Source organism: Oncorhynchus mykiss, chromosome 17, assembly GCF_057628025.1.
Source record: "Oncorhynchus mykiss isolate SJ-2025 chromosome 17, ASM5762802v1, whole genome shotgun sequence".
Classification (NCBI taxonomy): Eukaryota; Metazoa; Chordata; class Actinopteri; order Salmoniformes; family Salmonidae; genus Oncorhynchus; species Oncorhynchus mykiss.
The window spans coordinates 16,680,696-16,695,380 of NC_143038.1; the positions used below are offsets into that span (position 1 = coordinate 16,680,696).

A 14,685-nucleotide genomic window follows, 5' to 3' on the forward strand; every position below is an offset into this window, starting at 1 on the left:
GACTACTACAACTTTTAAACAACACTAACCGAACATAGCAGCTGTAAAATAAATGCCTGAGCGGGGTCGGAGAAACGCCTATTCTGTTTTTCACCTGAAAACCGGATGTTTCCGGTTTCCTCGACCCCGCTGAGAGTGAAACAATCCCGCCACACACACACACACACACACACACACACACACACACACACACACACACACACACACACACACACACACACACACACACACACATACAGTTGAAGCTGGAAGTTTACATACAGTACTCGTTTTTCAACCACTCCACAAATTTATTGTAAACAAACTATAGTTTTGGCAACTCGGTTAGGACTACTTTGTGCATGACACAAATCATTTTCCCAACAATTGTTTACAGACAGATTATTTCACTTATAATTCACTGTATCAAAATTCCAGTGGGTCAAAAGTTTACATACACTGAGTTGACTGTGCCTTTAAACAGCTTGGAAAATTCCAGAAAATGATGTCATGGCTTTAGAAGCTTCTGATAGGCTAATTGACATCATTTGAGTCAATTGCCGCTGAAATGCCGCTCAGCAAGGAAGAAGCCACTGCTCCAAAACCGCCATAAAAAAGCCAGACTATGGTTTGCAACTGCACATTGGGACAAAGATCGTATTTTTTGAGATTTTCGTATTTTTCGTATGATGAAACAACAACAGAACTGTTTGGCCATAATGACCATCGTTATGTTTGGAGGGAAAAGGGGGAGGCTTGCAAGCCGAAGAACACCATCCCAACCGTGAAGCACGGGGGTGGTAGCATCATGTTGTGGGGGTGCTTTGCTGCAGGAGGAACTGGTCCACTTCAAAATGTGTGGGCAGAACTGAAAAAGCGTGTGCGAGCAAGGAGGCCTACAAACCTGACTCAGTTACACCAGCTCTCTCAGGAGGAATTGGCCAAAATTCACCAAAATTGTGGGAAGCTTGTGGAAGGTTACCCGAAATGTTTGACCCAAGTTAAACAATTTAAAGGCAATGTTACCAAATACTAATTGAGTGTATGTAAACTTCTGACCCATTGGAAATGTGATGAAAGAAATAAAAGCTGAAATAAAATCACTCACTTATTATTCTGACATTTCACATTCTTAAAATAAAGTGGTGATCCTAACTGACCTAAGACAGGGCATTTTTAGGATTAAATGTCAGGAATTGTGAAATACTGAGTTTAAATGTATTTGGCTAAGGTGTATGTAAACTTCCGACTTCAACTGTACATATACAGTTTATTACCCAATGTTCAATATATTGTAACTCTTAAAGGCTGACAAGTTTTGAGAGGGCTGGCACCTTGTTAACCCTGCATTAGATCACACCGATGAAGGCCACAATGATGCACTTTAAGAAAGTTTAAGGTAGCAAAACTCCCACCAGTCACAGCAAGGCACGGCTTCTCTCCTATGTGTGTCCGCTGGTCTACCATCAACTTGCTTGAGCTAACAAAAGTGGGAAGGTTACCCACAAGTGTTGTGTTTTCTCTTGTGTTCAGCCAGGCTTCTTGACTGAGTGAATCTCTTCCCACATTGATCACAACAATAAGGCTTTTCTCCAGTGTGCGTTCGCTGATGTGATTTCAGCTGCTGAGATTGAGCAAATCCCTTCCCGCAGTCAGAGCAGTGGTAAGGCTTCTCTCCTGTGTGTATTCTCTTGTGCTTAACCAGGGTTCCTGACTGAGTGAATCTCTTCCCACAATGATCACAACCATAAGGCTTCTCTCCGGTGTGTATTCGTTGGTGAACTATTAAATCTTTAGAAGAAGTACAGCTCATCCCACAGTCTGAGCAGTGGTAAGGCTTTTCTCCAGTGTGTATTCGCTTATGTTTTACCAGGGTTCCTGACTGAGTGAATCTCTTCCCACAGTCAGAACAGTGATATGGCTTCTCTCCCGTGTGTGTTCTCTGGTGTACGGTCAGGGTTTTTGAGAAAGTAAAGCACATCCCACAGTCAGAGCAGTAGTAAGGCTTCTCTCCTGTGTGTGTTCGCTGGTGCCTGTTAAGGTTGCTTGCCTGAGTAAAACTCATCCCACAGTCAGAGCAGTGGTAAGGCTTCTCTCCTGTGTGTGTTCTTTGGTGCAATTTTAAATGCGCCAACCTAACAAAACACTTCCCACATTCAGAGCAATGGAAAGGCCTCTCTCCAGTGTGGGTTTTCTTGTGTTTAGCCAGGGATCCTGAATGAACAAATCTCTTCCCACATTCATCACAGCCATAAGGCATCTCTCCTGTATGTATTATCTGATGTGCTGCCAAGTGGCTTGAGTTAGTAAAACTCATCCCGCAGTCTGAGCAGTGGTAAGGCTTCTCCCCTGTGTGTATTCTCTTGTGTATAGCCTGATGTGCTGACTGAGTGAATGTCTTTCCACATTGATCACAGATAAAAGGTTTCTCTGCTCTGTGTATTCTCTGGTGTACCATCAATCCATCTAATCTAGCAAAACTCTTCCCACAGTCAGAGCAGCTGTAAGGTTTCTCACCTGTGTGTTTTTGCTGGTGATTTTTTAATTCCCCAGAAGTAGTAAAATTCATTCCACAATCTGAGCAGTGGTGAAGCTTCTGCCCTGAGTGTCTCCGCTGATGTGATTTCAGGTTGCTTGGCTGATTAAAACTCTTCCCACAGATGGAGCAGTGGTAAGGTTTCTCTCCAGTGTGTATTCGCTGATGGTTTATCAGGGAGTTGAATGTAGTAAAACTCTTCCCACATTGATCACATCTGTAAGACTTCTTTCCTGTGTGTGCCAGTTGGTGTCTTTTCAAATTACCTGACAGCGCAAACTTCATCCCACAGTCAGAGCAGTGGTAAGGTTTTGCACCTGTGTGTACTCTCTGGTGCAATTGTAATGACTGTGAAGTTGAAAAGCTCTTTCCACACTGAGAGCAGAGGTAAAGCTTTTCTCCTGTGTGTATACTCTTATGCCTTTTCAGGTCCACTAAACAAGGAAAACTATTTCCGCAGTGGGAGCATTGATGTGGTCTAGCTGATTTGGGCTTCTCTGCTTCTGGTTCCTCTGAAGGACTCTTCCCACTCTCAGAGCGAGTGTCTGGTCTCTCTCCTGCCAAAGACAAACAGAGTATTCAGTTAAACAGCGAGACCTGAATGAAACCTTCACATGATAGATCCGTCTTCCTATTAGGTTCAAGCCAAATCAGATCCCCTCAATAACCTGTCGTTTCAGAACATTTAGGTTCATTTTTTAAATGTTTTACTTGGTGGCCATCAACACCATTGAGATTTCAAAAACAAATGATGTAGAGCTTCAAATCTAATCGTTCTCTAATGAAATGTCATGTATTTAGGCTGAGCAGAAATGGATATTGATAACTACAATATTTAAATCTATGGCATAAGACGCATTTGTTCCATTGTTAATATTTTGTTGGTAGCCCTCTTTGGTGGTATAGGCTAAACATCTTATTTTTATGTTTTTATTTAACTAGGCAAGTCAGTTAAGAACAAATTCTTATTTACAATGACGGCCTACCAAAAGGCCTCCTGCAGGGATGGGGGCTGGGATTAAAAACAAAACAAAATTAAATAAAAATATAGGACAAAACACGCATCATGACAAGAGAGACAACACTACATAAAGAGAGACCTAAGACGACAACATAGCATGGCAGCAACACATGACAACACAGCATGGTAGCAACGCAACATGACAACAACATGGTAGCGTCTTGTCTTTCGTATCATTATATGTGAAGACTTACTTTATCAAATCAATTCTATGTAATTATCATTACCTGATTAAACTAATCATGTACATTTTATTAAAGAGGAAGTCGGGGGACAATGGAAAATGTTAAGATTACAAAGCTATAATTTTCCGAATATAACTCTTCAGATATTATAATATCTGATCAATTAGTCTTCTATTAATGAATTATTATTACCTTCGTTAGTCTCATCTGATCATAAATTGTTGATTATCTGCACGAACCCAGCGTCTGCTATGAATCATCCATACACCAATTGGCTCAATTAATTATTTACTAACTAACTAAATAATCACAGAAATACATAAACAAATAACAAAGATATTGGTTACTAACAATGATAGGAAAGAGACCCTAGTGGGCTAAACCGATATGAGTGCTTGGTGGACAAGAAGAAAGGGGTGGGAATGACAAAGAGCGGGAAAGACAAATGGATTCTTTACACACAGTCTATAATTATATACATTGAAATGCTAATCCTCATTCAAGAATAATTGCAAGTATATATTTACAGTTGAAGTCGGAAGTTTACATACACCTTAGCCAAATACATTTAAACTCAGTATTTCACAAATCCTGACATTTAATCCTAGTAGAAATGCTCTGTCCTTAGGTCAGTTAGGATCACCACTTGATTTTAAGAATGTGAAATGTCAGGATAATAATAGAGAGAATTATTTATTTCAGCTTTTATTTCTTTTATCACATTTCCAGTGGGTCAGAAGTTTACATACATTCAATTAGTATTTGGTAACATTGCCTTTAAATTGTTTAACTTGGGTCAAACGTTTCAGGTAGCCTTCCACAAGCTTCCCACAATAATGTGGGTGAATTTCGACCCATTCCTCCTGACAGAGCTGGTGTAACTGAGTCAGGTTTGTAGGCCTCCTTGCTTGCACACGCTTTTTCAGTTCTGCCCACAAATTTTCTATAGGATTGAAGTTAGGGCTTTGTGATGGCCACTCCAATACCTTGACTTTGTTGTCCTTAAACCACATTTTGCCACAACTTTGGAAGTATGCTTGAGGTCATTGTCCATTTGGAAGAACCATTTGCGACCAAGCTTTAACTTCCTGACTGATGTCTTGATATGTTGCTTCTGCCTACCACCGCTCAGTCAGATACTTAGATACTTGTATGCTCAGTCAGATTATATGCAACGCAGGACATGCTAGATAATATCTAGTAATATCATCAACCATGTGTAGTTAACTAGTGATTATGATTGACTGATTGATTGTTTTTTAAAAAGATAAGTTTAACTAGCTAGCAACTTACCTTGGCTTACTGCATTCGCTTCTAACAGGCAGTCTCCTTGTGGAGTGCAACGAGAGAGAGGCAGGTCGTTATTGCATTGGACTAGTTAACTGTAAGGTTGCAAGATTGGAATCCCCCGAGCTGACAAGGTGAAAATCTGTCGTTCTGCCCCTGAACGAGGCAGTTAACCCACTGTTCCTAGGCCGTCATTGAAAATAAGAATGTGTTCTTAACTGACTTTCCTATTTAAATAGGAAGATTAAATAAAGGTGTAAAAAATTTTTTTTAAAAAGAGGCAAAATCGGTGTCCAAAAATACCGATTTCCGATTGTTATGAAAACTTGAAATCGGCCCTAATTAAATCGGCCAACCTCTAGTAGCAACACAACACGGCAGCAGCACAACATGGGGTACAAACATTGTTGGGCACAGACAACAGCACAAAGGGCAAGAAGGTAGAGACAACAATACATCACGCAAAGCTGCCACAACTGTCAGTAAGTGTGTCCATTATTATGTCCTTTAATGAAGAGATTGAGATAAAACTGTCAAGTTTGAGTGTTTGTTGCAGCACGTTCCAGTCGCAAGCTGCAGCGAACTAAAAAGACAAGCGACAAAGGGATGCGTGTGCTTTGGGGACTTTTAACAGAATGTGACTGGCAGAACGGGTGTTGTATGTGGAGGATGAGGGCTGAAGTAGATATCTCAGATAGGGGGGAGTGAGGCCTAAGAGGATTTAATAAATAAGCATCAACCAGTGGGTCTTGCGACGGGTATACAGAGATGACCAGTTCACAGAAGAGTATAGAGTACAGTGATATATCCTATAAGAAGCATTGGTGGCAAATCTGATGGCAGAATGGTAAAGAACATCTAGCCGCTCGAGAGCACCCTAACCTGCCGATCTATAAATGATGTCTCCGTAATCTAGCATGGGTAGGATGGTCATCTGAATCAGGCTTAGTTTGGCAGCTGGGGTGATTACGATAGAGGAAACCAAGCCTGCAGGTTTTCTAGCCTGCAGCTTTGATATGTGCTGAGAGAAGGACAGTGTACCATCAGCCATACTCCCAAGTACTTGTATGAGGTGACTACCTCAAGCTCTAAACCTTCAGTGGTAGTAATCACACCTTTGGGGAGAGGGGCATTCTTCTTACCAAACCGCATTACCTTTGTTTTGGAGGTATTCAGAACAAGGGCAGAGAAAGCTTGTTGGACACTAAGAAAGCTTTGTTGTAGAGCATTTACACAAAATCACAAAATCCGGGGGTGGCCAGTTGAGTATAAGACTAGATCAACTGTATATAAATGGATGAGAGCGGTTCCTACTGCCTGAGCTATGTTGTTGATGTAAATTAAGAAGAGCGTGGGGCCTAGGATCGAGCCTTGGGGTACACCCTTGTGACAGGCAGTGGCTGAGTCAGCAGATGTTCTGGCTTTATACACTCTTTGAGAGAGGTCATTAGCATACCAGAGACACCAATACTCCTTAGCCAGCCCACAAGAATGGAATGGTCTACCGTATCAAAAGCTTTGGCCAAGTCAATAAAAATAGCAGCACAACATTGCTTAGAATCAAGGGCAAAGGTGACATCATTGAGGACCGTTAAGATTGCAGTGACACATCCATAACCTGAGCGGAAACCAGATTGCATACCAGCGAGAATACTACAGACATCAAGAAAGCCAGTCAGTTGATTATTGACAAGTTTTTCCAACACGTTTGATAAACAGGGCAAAAATAGAAATAGGCCTATAACAGTTAGGATCAGCTTGGTCTCCCGCTTTAAATAAAGGACTAACCATGGCTGCCTTCCAAGCAATGGGAACCTCCCCAGAGAGGAGAGACAGGTTAAAAAAGGCCAGAGATAGGCTTGGTGATTATAGTGGCAGCAACCTTGAAGAAGAAAGTTTAATCTGACCCAGATGTTTTTTTAGGGTCAAGTTTAAGGAGCTCCTTTTGCACCTCGGACTCAGTAACCGTCTCCAGGGAGAAACGTTGAAGCGGGGCAGGGCAAAAAAAGGGAGGAGCATCGGGGCTTGTCGCACTAGAAGGGGTGGGAGATTAAGAAATGTTGGACGGGCAAGGAGGCATGGCTGAGTCAAATAGGAATCCTAACTTAATGAAGTGGTGATTAAAGAGCTCAGCCATGTGCTTCTTGTCAGTAACAACCACATCAACATTCAGGGACATGGGCAGCTGTGAGGAGGGTTTATTCTCCAGGTCTAATTGTTTTCCATAATTTCTTGGGGTTAAACCCAGAAAGAGAACTGCTCCTTAAAGTAACTCACTTTGGCCTTCCAGATAGCCTGAGTGCACTTATTTCTCATTTGTCTGAACGAGAGCCAGTCAGCCTGAGTTTCCGTTTGCCGAGCCTTTTGCCAAATGCAATTCTTGAGGTGGAGTAACTCGGCAAGATTACGGTCGAACAAGGGGCTGATCCTGTTTTTAATTCTCATTTTCTTTATGAGGATGTGTTTGTTAACAAGATCACTGAAGATATCAAAAAATAAGGTCCAAGCTTCTTCGACAGAGGGGATCAGGCTGATTCTATACTAATTTACAGAGGCCAGGTAATGAAGGAAGGCTTGCTCACTAAAGTTTTTTAGCAAGCGTGTATGACAAATCAGGACAGGACGTTTCACTAAGCAGCCATTACGAACACAGGCTGTAAAACAGTGATCACTAAGGTCATTACAGAAACACCAGAAGGGTACCTATCATGATTATTTGTGAGGATAACATCGAGGAGAGTAGCCTTTTCTGTGTGTTTGGAATCATACCTTGTAGGATTGGTAATAATCTGAGAAAGATTTAGGGAGTCCCATTGCTTTAGGACTTTGTCAGGTGGTTTAAGCATGTCCCAGTTTAGGTCACGTAGCAGGACAAATTGAGACTTAGTTTAAGGGGCCAGAAGAGAGATTAGAGTAGGTAGGGTACAGGCCGGTGCTGATGGAGGACGATAACACCCGCAACAGTCAACAATGAGCTATTTGAAAGTTTAATGCTTAAAACCTGCAAATCAAATTGTTTGGGGACAGACTTGGTGGAGACAAGCGAGCACTCTAGGTGATCCTGGGTAAAGATTGACATTTCCTACCTTTGGAAGATCTGTCTTGCAGAAAAAGGTTATAGCCAGAAAGGTTAACATCAGTATTCAAAACACTCTTTCTTAACCACGTCTCAGTAATGACCAACACATCTGGTTTGGAGCTGTGAACCCACACTTCCAATTGATACATTTTAGGTAATAAGCTTCTAGTGTTAATGTACAGAAAACCCATGCTTTCACAAGAGCAGAAATCAGTGAAACAGATATCAGAGCACAATTGGGATAGCAACAGTAGATGGGCCAGGGTGTACATGCACAGTAATACAATCACGGCATGGCAGAGGACAGGGAGAGCTCTGCAGTGTTGATTTATGGCATTTGAATGTGCATTAAAATAATATTATACAGCAATTTCATCAGATAACATGAATCCAAAGCTGGCAAGTGGTGGTTAGAATAGGATGGGAGGCTAAAAGTCTGTGTAACCAATTGAGAGTCCCGAGTGTGGGAACAAACAGTCTGTCCCACGGTAGGGTAAACAAGAAAGTGCATTGTCAACAAAGTACGTGGAGTCATGAGGCAAATAGCTAAATGCACACGTGTGGATTTAACAATTCCTACAGTACTGAACAACATTTTCAAGTGTATAACTTCAGTGGGATGACACTTTAAAATCACACATCAGTTTAAGACTCTCCCCGTTTTAAGACTGTACTCACTGGTAAGATTTCCAGTCTCCTCTTTGTCACCCTCCTCCTCTTCTTTCAATGAGACAGTCATCTCACCCTCCTCCTCTTTCACGCCAACCACTGCATCCTCCTCATTCTCTTCCTCCTCGTTCACTCTGAAAGCGTCTTCCTCTTCTTTCATTGTAAATTCTTCAAAAAATGTTTTTACTGTGACAGCCTCCTCTTCCTTCTCCTTTTTCACGAGAGCGTCTGTCTCTGTCCAGTAGACATCCTCTTCGTTAGCAGGGGGGAAGTAGCTCAGTGAGCTCATGTTCGGGGATGTTAGCTAACTATCTAGCTATCATTAGCAACTAGGCTAGTGCTAATCTAGTTTGAAGATAACCTATAGGTGTTTTCCAGCTTGCTGATTAATATGAACATATGAAATCACGAGGTAATTACTAGATATGATAAAAGTGTATTTAAAACACACCAAGACTAGTCTACCAAAATGGTCTAAAAAGCTTAAATGTTTCGGCAATGTAGGATAGATATGGGATCTGTTGTTGTATTCGAAACAGCCAAAAGAACAGTGCAGTCCACTACAAGACACACATCGCCATCTGCTGACTGGAGTGCATAACGCAGTTGAGGAAAATCGTTTTATTTTCAGACAGAAAAGTATATTGCTTTCAAATAATTATTTTTCTAAGATTAATATGACATTATGAAGCATACTCCGTACATATAGGCAAATATGCAAGTGTTGATTAATGCAAATTCGATGGTACACTGAACAAGGCAGTTAACCCACTGTTCCTAGTCTGTCATTCAAAATAAGAATTTGTTTTAACTGACTTGCCTAGTTAAATAAAAATAAATACAGCCCAAAAATCAAGTCCAAATGTGACACAAACAATTAGCAACTAAACTTCCATAGGAATAGCTGACATACAGCACTTTTTAGTTTATTTGAACCTATACCAATGTATTCTGGATCTACTGTATGTCTACCATAATGTATGGTTGACATATTTGGTAATTTGTGATGGAATTATATAATTATTTTGTCATTTGATGGAAAGAGGTCTTATCTTTGTATCTGTGCCATATATTTTATGGAAAAGATATGTTGTATGTTTCTGAACGATACACCATGCTGCCTTGTTGACAACATGACCGCACAGATTACTGTTCAATTTGAGAAGGGTGCTCCTCCCTCACTGCTTTTGTACGTTCAGTTCACGGGCCATAGCCTGGTGCACTTAGTCGAACTCCTTCAATGGTGGAAGCTCTCAAAGGCCATGTACATGCTAAAACTGGTTGAGTCCTCTAATATGGCCTATCTGGAACACAACCATTCGCTGCGCAAAATTGACTCACTCGAACATGCACTGATGAAAGTCATATGACTACTCACAGTTAGCATTGTTTAGGGAAGTGTATTCAACATCGACAGAAGAACGTGGATAAGAGAAAATGCCACTAACGAAAGCGATAATTGTCCCAGGAAATGGAGCTGGAGATGTAGAGCGGTCCAATTGGTATGGATGGGCCAAAAAACAGATAAATAAGGTGCGCACTGTTAAAGTATGCGGAAGTCAAAGAGCTCGCGTCCGCATGCTCGTACTGTGGCGCCTATGATTTTGACAACTGTTTCATGTATGGGTTACTCTGCTTGTTACATACATTTTGGAATTTTAGAGTAATATGTATACATCAAGAATAATATAACTTTTCAATGCCTCATGAACTTTAAACTGTAGGAACCACTTGTTTTACTTTTGCCAGAAGATACCTGACTACCTTTACACTGAGCTCATGGGCGTCGGAACGCAAGCATGGTTACATTAAGACAGCAGTGTGCCATTACGAGATATGGTACATGGAGAAGATCTACTTATATTTTCCTGAAAAACTGCCCCTTTCATCCTCATGCTAGCCAGCTGTAGCCACAGCTTGGGATTAAAACATTTATAATAATCAAATTCACACATGCGTATTAATACACACCAAATAATGAATTATTATATTCAGTGACAGATTGCCACAAATGCCTATATTTCTCACATATCACATTTTAAACTAGCCTAGATTCCTCAGATATCACATTATAAGCTAGGGCCCTGCATTTTGGATGGAGGATATCCTCCTTACAGGGTTCTAATTGACAAGTGCAATGCATGGAAGAGAAATGGTCTATGATTGTTCTGGAAATGATTCCATAGAAACAACATTTGGAGGAAGAATGTTTGATATGCTTTTTACATTTGTATCCCCAAATCATTTCTGAGAATTATATTTTTATTTTATTTATTTCACCTTTATTTAACTAGGTAGGCTAGTTGAGAACAAGTCCTCATTTGCAACTGCGACCTGGCCAAGATAAAGCATAGCAATTCGACACATACAACAACACAGAGTTACACCATATGATGGAAGAGTATGATGGAGTATGCCTAGATTTTGAAATAAAATGTTTCAAATGAATTTATTCAACATTAAAAATATTAATGTCTCAAAAGTACCCTTTTTGATTTTGTACATTTTTGGACATTGTTTAAAACAATATACTTTACAAGTACATCACATTTCCAGTGGGTGCTCTGCTACTTATGAAGTTATGACACATTGAAGGGGAAATGAATTCAAAGGGAACTTCCTGGTGATTTGCTTAAATATGATAGAAATTGACATTGGTTAATGATCTATGTATAAAACCATTTTCAACCTTTACTTACAGATACTTCATTTGGTATTAATAGTTAACTTGCTGTCCTGTAGATTCCAGATATGACCTGCCTGTTGAGCAACATGCCTGACCCAGGTATGTAGAATGAAGTTCAGTATTTAAACCCCTTCATTTTGGGCCTCCAATGTCATTACTGTGAGGTGCTCGTACTGTATTCTGTCTTTTTCTAGTGACAGCCAGAGAGAGCATATGGTTGCCATTCATACAGGAGGAGCTCCAATGTGATGAGGAGACTGTCATCATTGGCCACAGCTCTGGGGCTGCTGCAGCCATGAGGTAGGATAGTGATGACAAAGAATTTGAGGATATTCCTCATGCAAACTCTTCTTTTTTTGTTTGTTGGAAAGTTACTCTACCTAACTTTGTGGTACCATGCAGGTATGCAGAAACACACAACGTGTTTGGCCTCATTCTGGTGGGTGCCTATACTTCTGACCTGGGAGATGAGAATGAGAGAGAGAGTGGTGAGTTTACAGATTACTTACCAGTGTCACTTCCAATTAACTATGACAGCCACTTTTCTAATTGGATTCGGGTTGGATTACATATTTGCATTGTGTATTTCAAAACTTTGATTCTGATCATTCGGTGTGTAGTGATGAAAATCTGGATCATTTTGATCTCACTAGAAGGGTAGATTTAGAAAGGTATTACAATAGTGGCATTTCAGAGAAATAAAAAAGGTTTCATTAAATATTTCCATTATGTTAAATTGACTGCAGTATAGGTATGTGGGCAGTTGTATTGAGCAGTGTCAAATAAAAGCATGTACTTACAAGTGATAAGAGAAGCAAGCTCCATAATTTATATGAATATCTTTATTCATGTAGTTTAGTCATCTGTAGTAACATTGCCTGTCCAGTACATGGCAAGGTGTAGGCCTATTCAAAGCACTGAAAATACAGATTCTGTGAGGTTAAGACTTTAATGTCTGGATCAGAATAACACATATCCAACCATTTTCTGGCTCCAAATCACCCAGGTTGATCTGATCCTGGAAAGCAAAATAGGGAGTTACAGAATCCAGATCATTCTGATTCTGAAAAACTGGGCCCAGGTGTTTAGACTAGCCCAGTGTTCATTTCTGAATTGGGATACAAGAGCACCACAGAAAAGCTGCAGTCAAGTGTCCCTAAATCCAGTTTAATGTAAATGACCACTCGTTTATCCATCCCCCACAAGTCACTGAAACAGTGGCTGTATCCCAGTATGCCTATATTGCAGTCGGGATGTACAGATTATCATATCGTAAAGTAATTGGTTTAATGTACAACTCCATTTCCTCATTTGTAGAGATATGAGACCAATCAGATCTGTATCCGATCCCTGCAAATGTGGAAGTAGTGCTTGACATTGCAGAGACCCCATCAATATAATTTAATGATCTGATAGTATGTGACTGCAATGTAGGCAGCTTGGAACACGCCGTTATGTCTCCCTGTGCATCTCTTCACTCAGGATATTTTAGCCGGCCATGGGAGTGGGAGCAAATGAGAAGAAACGTTGGGCACATCGTTCAGTTTGGCTCCACGGATGACCCCTTCCTGCCTTGGGAGGAGCAGCAAGCTGTGGCCGAGGGCCTGGGAGCGGTGCTGCACAAGTACACAGACCGAGGACACTTCCAGAACACACAATTCCCTGAGCTCATTGACGCAGTGCGAAAGCTGAGGGCAGCTGCTTAAAAAGCAGCAGAGTTGTCCGCCATTGGAATATGACACACAATGAGGACAATAGCCCAATTACGAATATCTGTTCAGTTGCTCCCTTCACTCTTTGTCCCTCTGGGGAATCCTCATGTGGACCCTTATGATTACGATATGATGGAGATTCCAATTTATCAAGTGTAGTTCACAATGTCATCAATGTGCTCATCTTTTGCTCCATTACTTTGAGTGCTCTTCGGAAGACTCGCCAGTTTTGATTCACCTGTGTTTCCAGCAGTTTGTTGAAAGAGGTCAGCATATATTAAGATTCACCCACAAATGCACATTTTACTGACAGCCCTGAGTTTCCATCAAACTGGCTTCTTGCAAATAAAATGCTGTGCGAAAAGACAGAAGTAATCTTTTTCCATCCCTTAACTATGTTGATGGTTTTGGCACAAAAAGTCTGCGACAAACAGTGGCCTTGGTGCTTGCGCTCAAACAGAATTTACAGACAAACATTAGGGTAATCGCTTGGACAGGCTAACATTGAACTCCGGTATAAAAACACATGCTATTGGGACCCATCAATCCAACATTGCCAAACAGGAATAAAACTGATTACAGTGATCTAGTGTACCCAAATGATCTACATCATACCACTCATTTTCTTCAATCAGATTGAGATCTACCTAAGGCCTTCAGACATGAACATACCAGTCAGCCTTACTAGATCCCTGATAGCATACCCCTCTACCCTTTTTCCAATCACCGAGCCAAAACCCCTCTGAGATACTTCATGTTCCCAACAATCTTCCAAGATTACAAGTGTTGGATTGTCTGAAGCACTATCCTTCAATCTGTAAGCAAGGGTTTGTAGCAAAGTCATAACGCTCAGTCTATTTAAGAGTTGCCTCGAGTGATCTGTTCTTGCAGACACATTTTGATTGCAAATACATTACACTGACAGCTTTAGTTTGAAGGTGTTTGGCTGAGAGTTTCCATTTAATGGGGTGGAGACTTTGCTAGTGGCTTTTCTCTTACATCTCTCCCCAGAATCTAATCGAGCATCTGACACAATTACTCAAGATTTTGCAGATAATTACAAGTTTTACCTGCAATTGTGATTTAGTTTGAATTAAATGCCCTATAGTTGCTATATATAGTGTCCACTAAATGACTGACTTGCCCTTTGAAGCTAAGGCTCATCATCAACATGATTTAGCAATCTGATATCTACATAACTGCAATGTAGGCAGCTGTATGATTGCTATTGCTACAGGTAATATTCACATTGGCACAAGGGGTTTAAAAACGTGTCTGACAAAACGCTTTAGGCTTTTTTATAATATAACAATGCTGTGTTATATCATGTGTGCTGAAGAAGTTAAACAATTTCTATGTTTATTTCCAGAGCAAAAGGAATGCTTTTGTAAAACTTGTCCATCTTCAACACTTTCATGAGTGCTGGACAAATAAAGGTTAAATACATTTTTTATTTTATTTTTTTAAGAATAGATGAAAATGTAGTGGCAGGACACAATTGAGCTTGTTACATTCCCAAGGAGAGTAGATG

At 40.6% G+C, this 14,685-nt stretch overlaps 2 protein-coding genes across 4 annotated transcripts; one reads left to right on the forward strand and one right to left on the reverse strand.

The window, feature by feature from the left end:
• Window positions 1–269: 269 nt before the first annotated feature.
• On the reverse strand, window positions 270–9,316 carry LOC110493805 (uncharacterized). The gene is made up of 2 exons (XM_021568301.3): window positions 8,766–9,316; window positions 270–3,072 (listed from the first exon to the last, which is right to left on the reverse strand). The coding sequence occupies exons 1-2, from the start codon at window positions 9,043–9,045 to the stop codon at window positions 1,478–1,480; spliced, it is 1,875 nt and encodes a 624-aa protein (XP_021423976.2). The 5' UTR covers window positions 9,046–9,316; the 3' UTR covers window positions 270–1,477.
• A 774-nt stretch (window positions 9,317–10,090) lies between these two features.
• On the forward strand, window positions 10,091–13,518 carry rbbp9 (retinoblastoma binding protein 9). 3 transcript variants are annotated; one of them, NM_001165246.1, is given in 6 exon segments: window positions 10,172–10,276; window positions 10,278–10,289; window positions 11,499–11,541; window positions 11,637–11,742; window positions 11,845–11,930; window positions 12,925–13,514. In NM_001165246.1, coding segments are annotated over 6 exon segments (483 nt in total). In that variant the 5' UTR covers window positions 10,172–10,264; the 3' UTR covers window positions 13,149–13,514.
• The last annotated feature ends 1,167 nt before the right edge of the window (window positions 13,519–14,685 follow it).

Coding starts and splice junctions, on each gene's coding strand:
- LOC110493805 (XM_021568301.3), bottom strand. CDS start 9,045: ATGAGCTCACTGAGCTACTTCCCCCCTGCTAACGAAGAGGATGTCTAC. Junction 3,073..8,765: donor GGAGACTGGAAATCTTACCA/GTGAGTACAGTC, acceptor TGTCTTTGGCAG/GAGAGAGACCAGACACTCGC.
- rbbp9 (XM_090204176.1), top strand. CDS start 11,508: ATGACCTGCCTGTTGAGCAACATGCCTGACCCAG. Junction 11,542..11,636: donor GAGCAACATGCCTGACCCAG/GTATGTAGAATG, acceptor GTCTTTTTCTAG/TGACAGCCAGAGAGAGCATA. Junction 11,743..11,844: donor GGGGCTGCTGCAGCCATGAG/GTAGGATAGTGA, acceptor GGTACCATGCAG/GTATGCAGAAACACACAACG.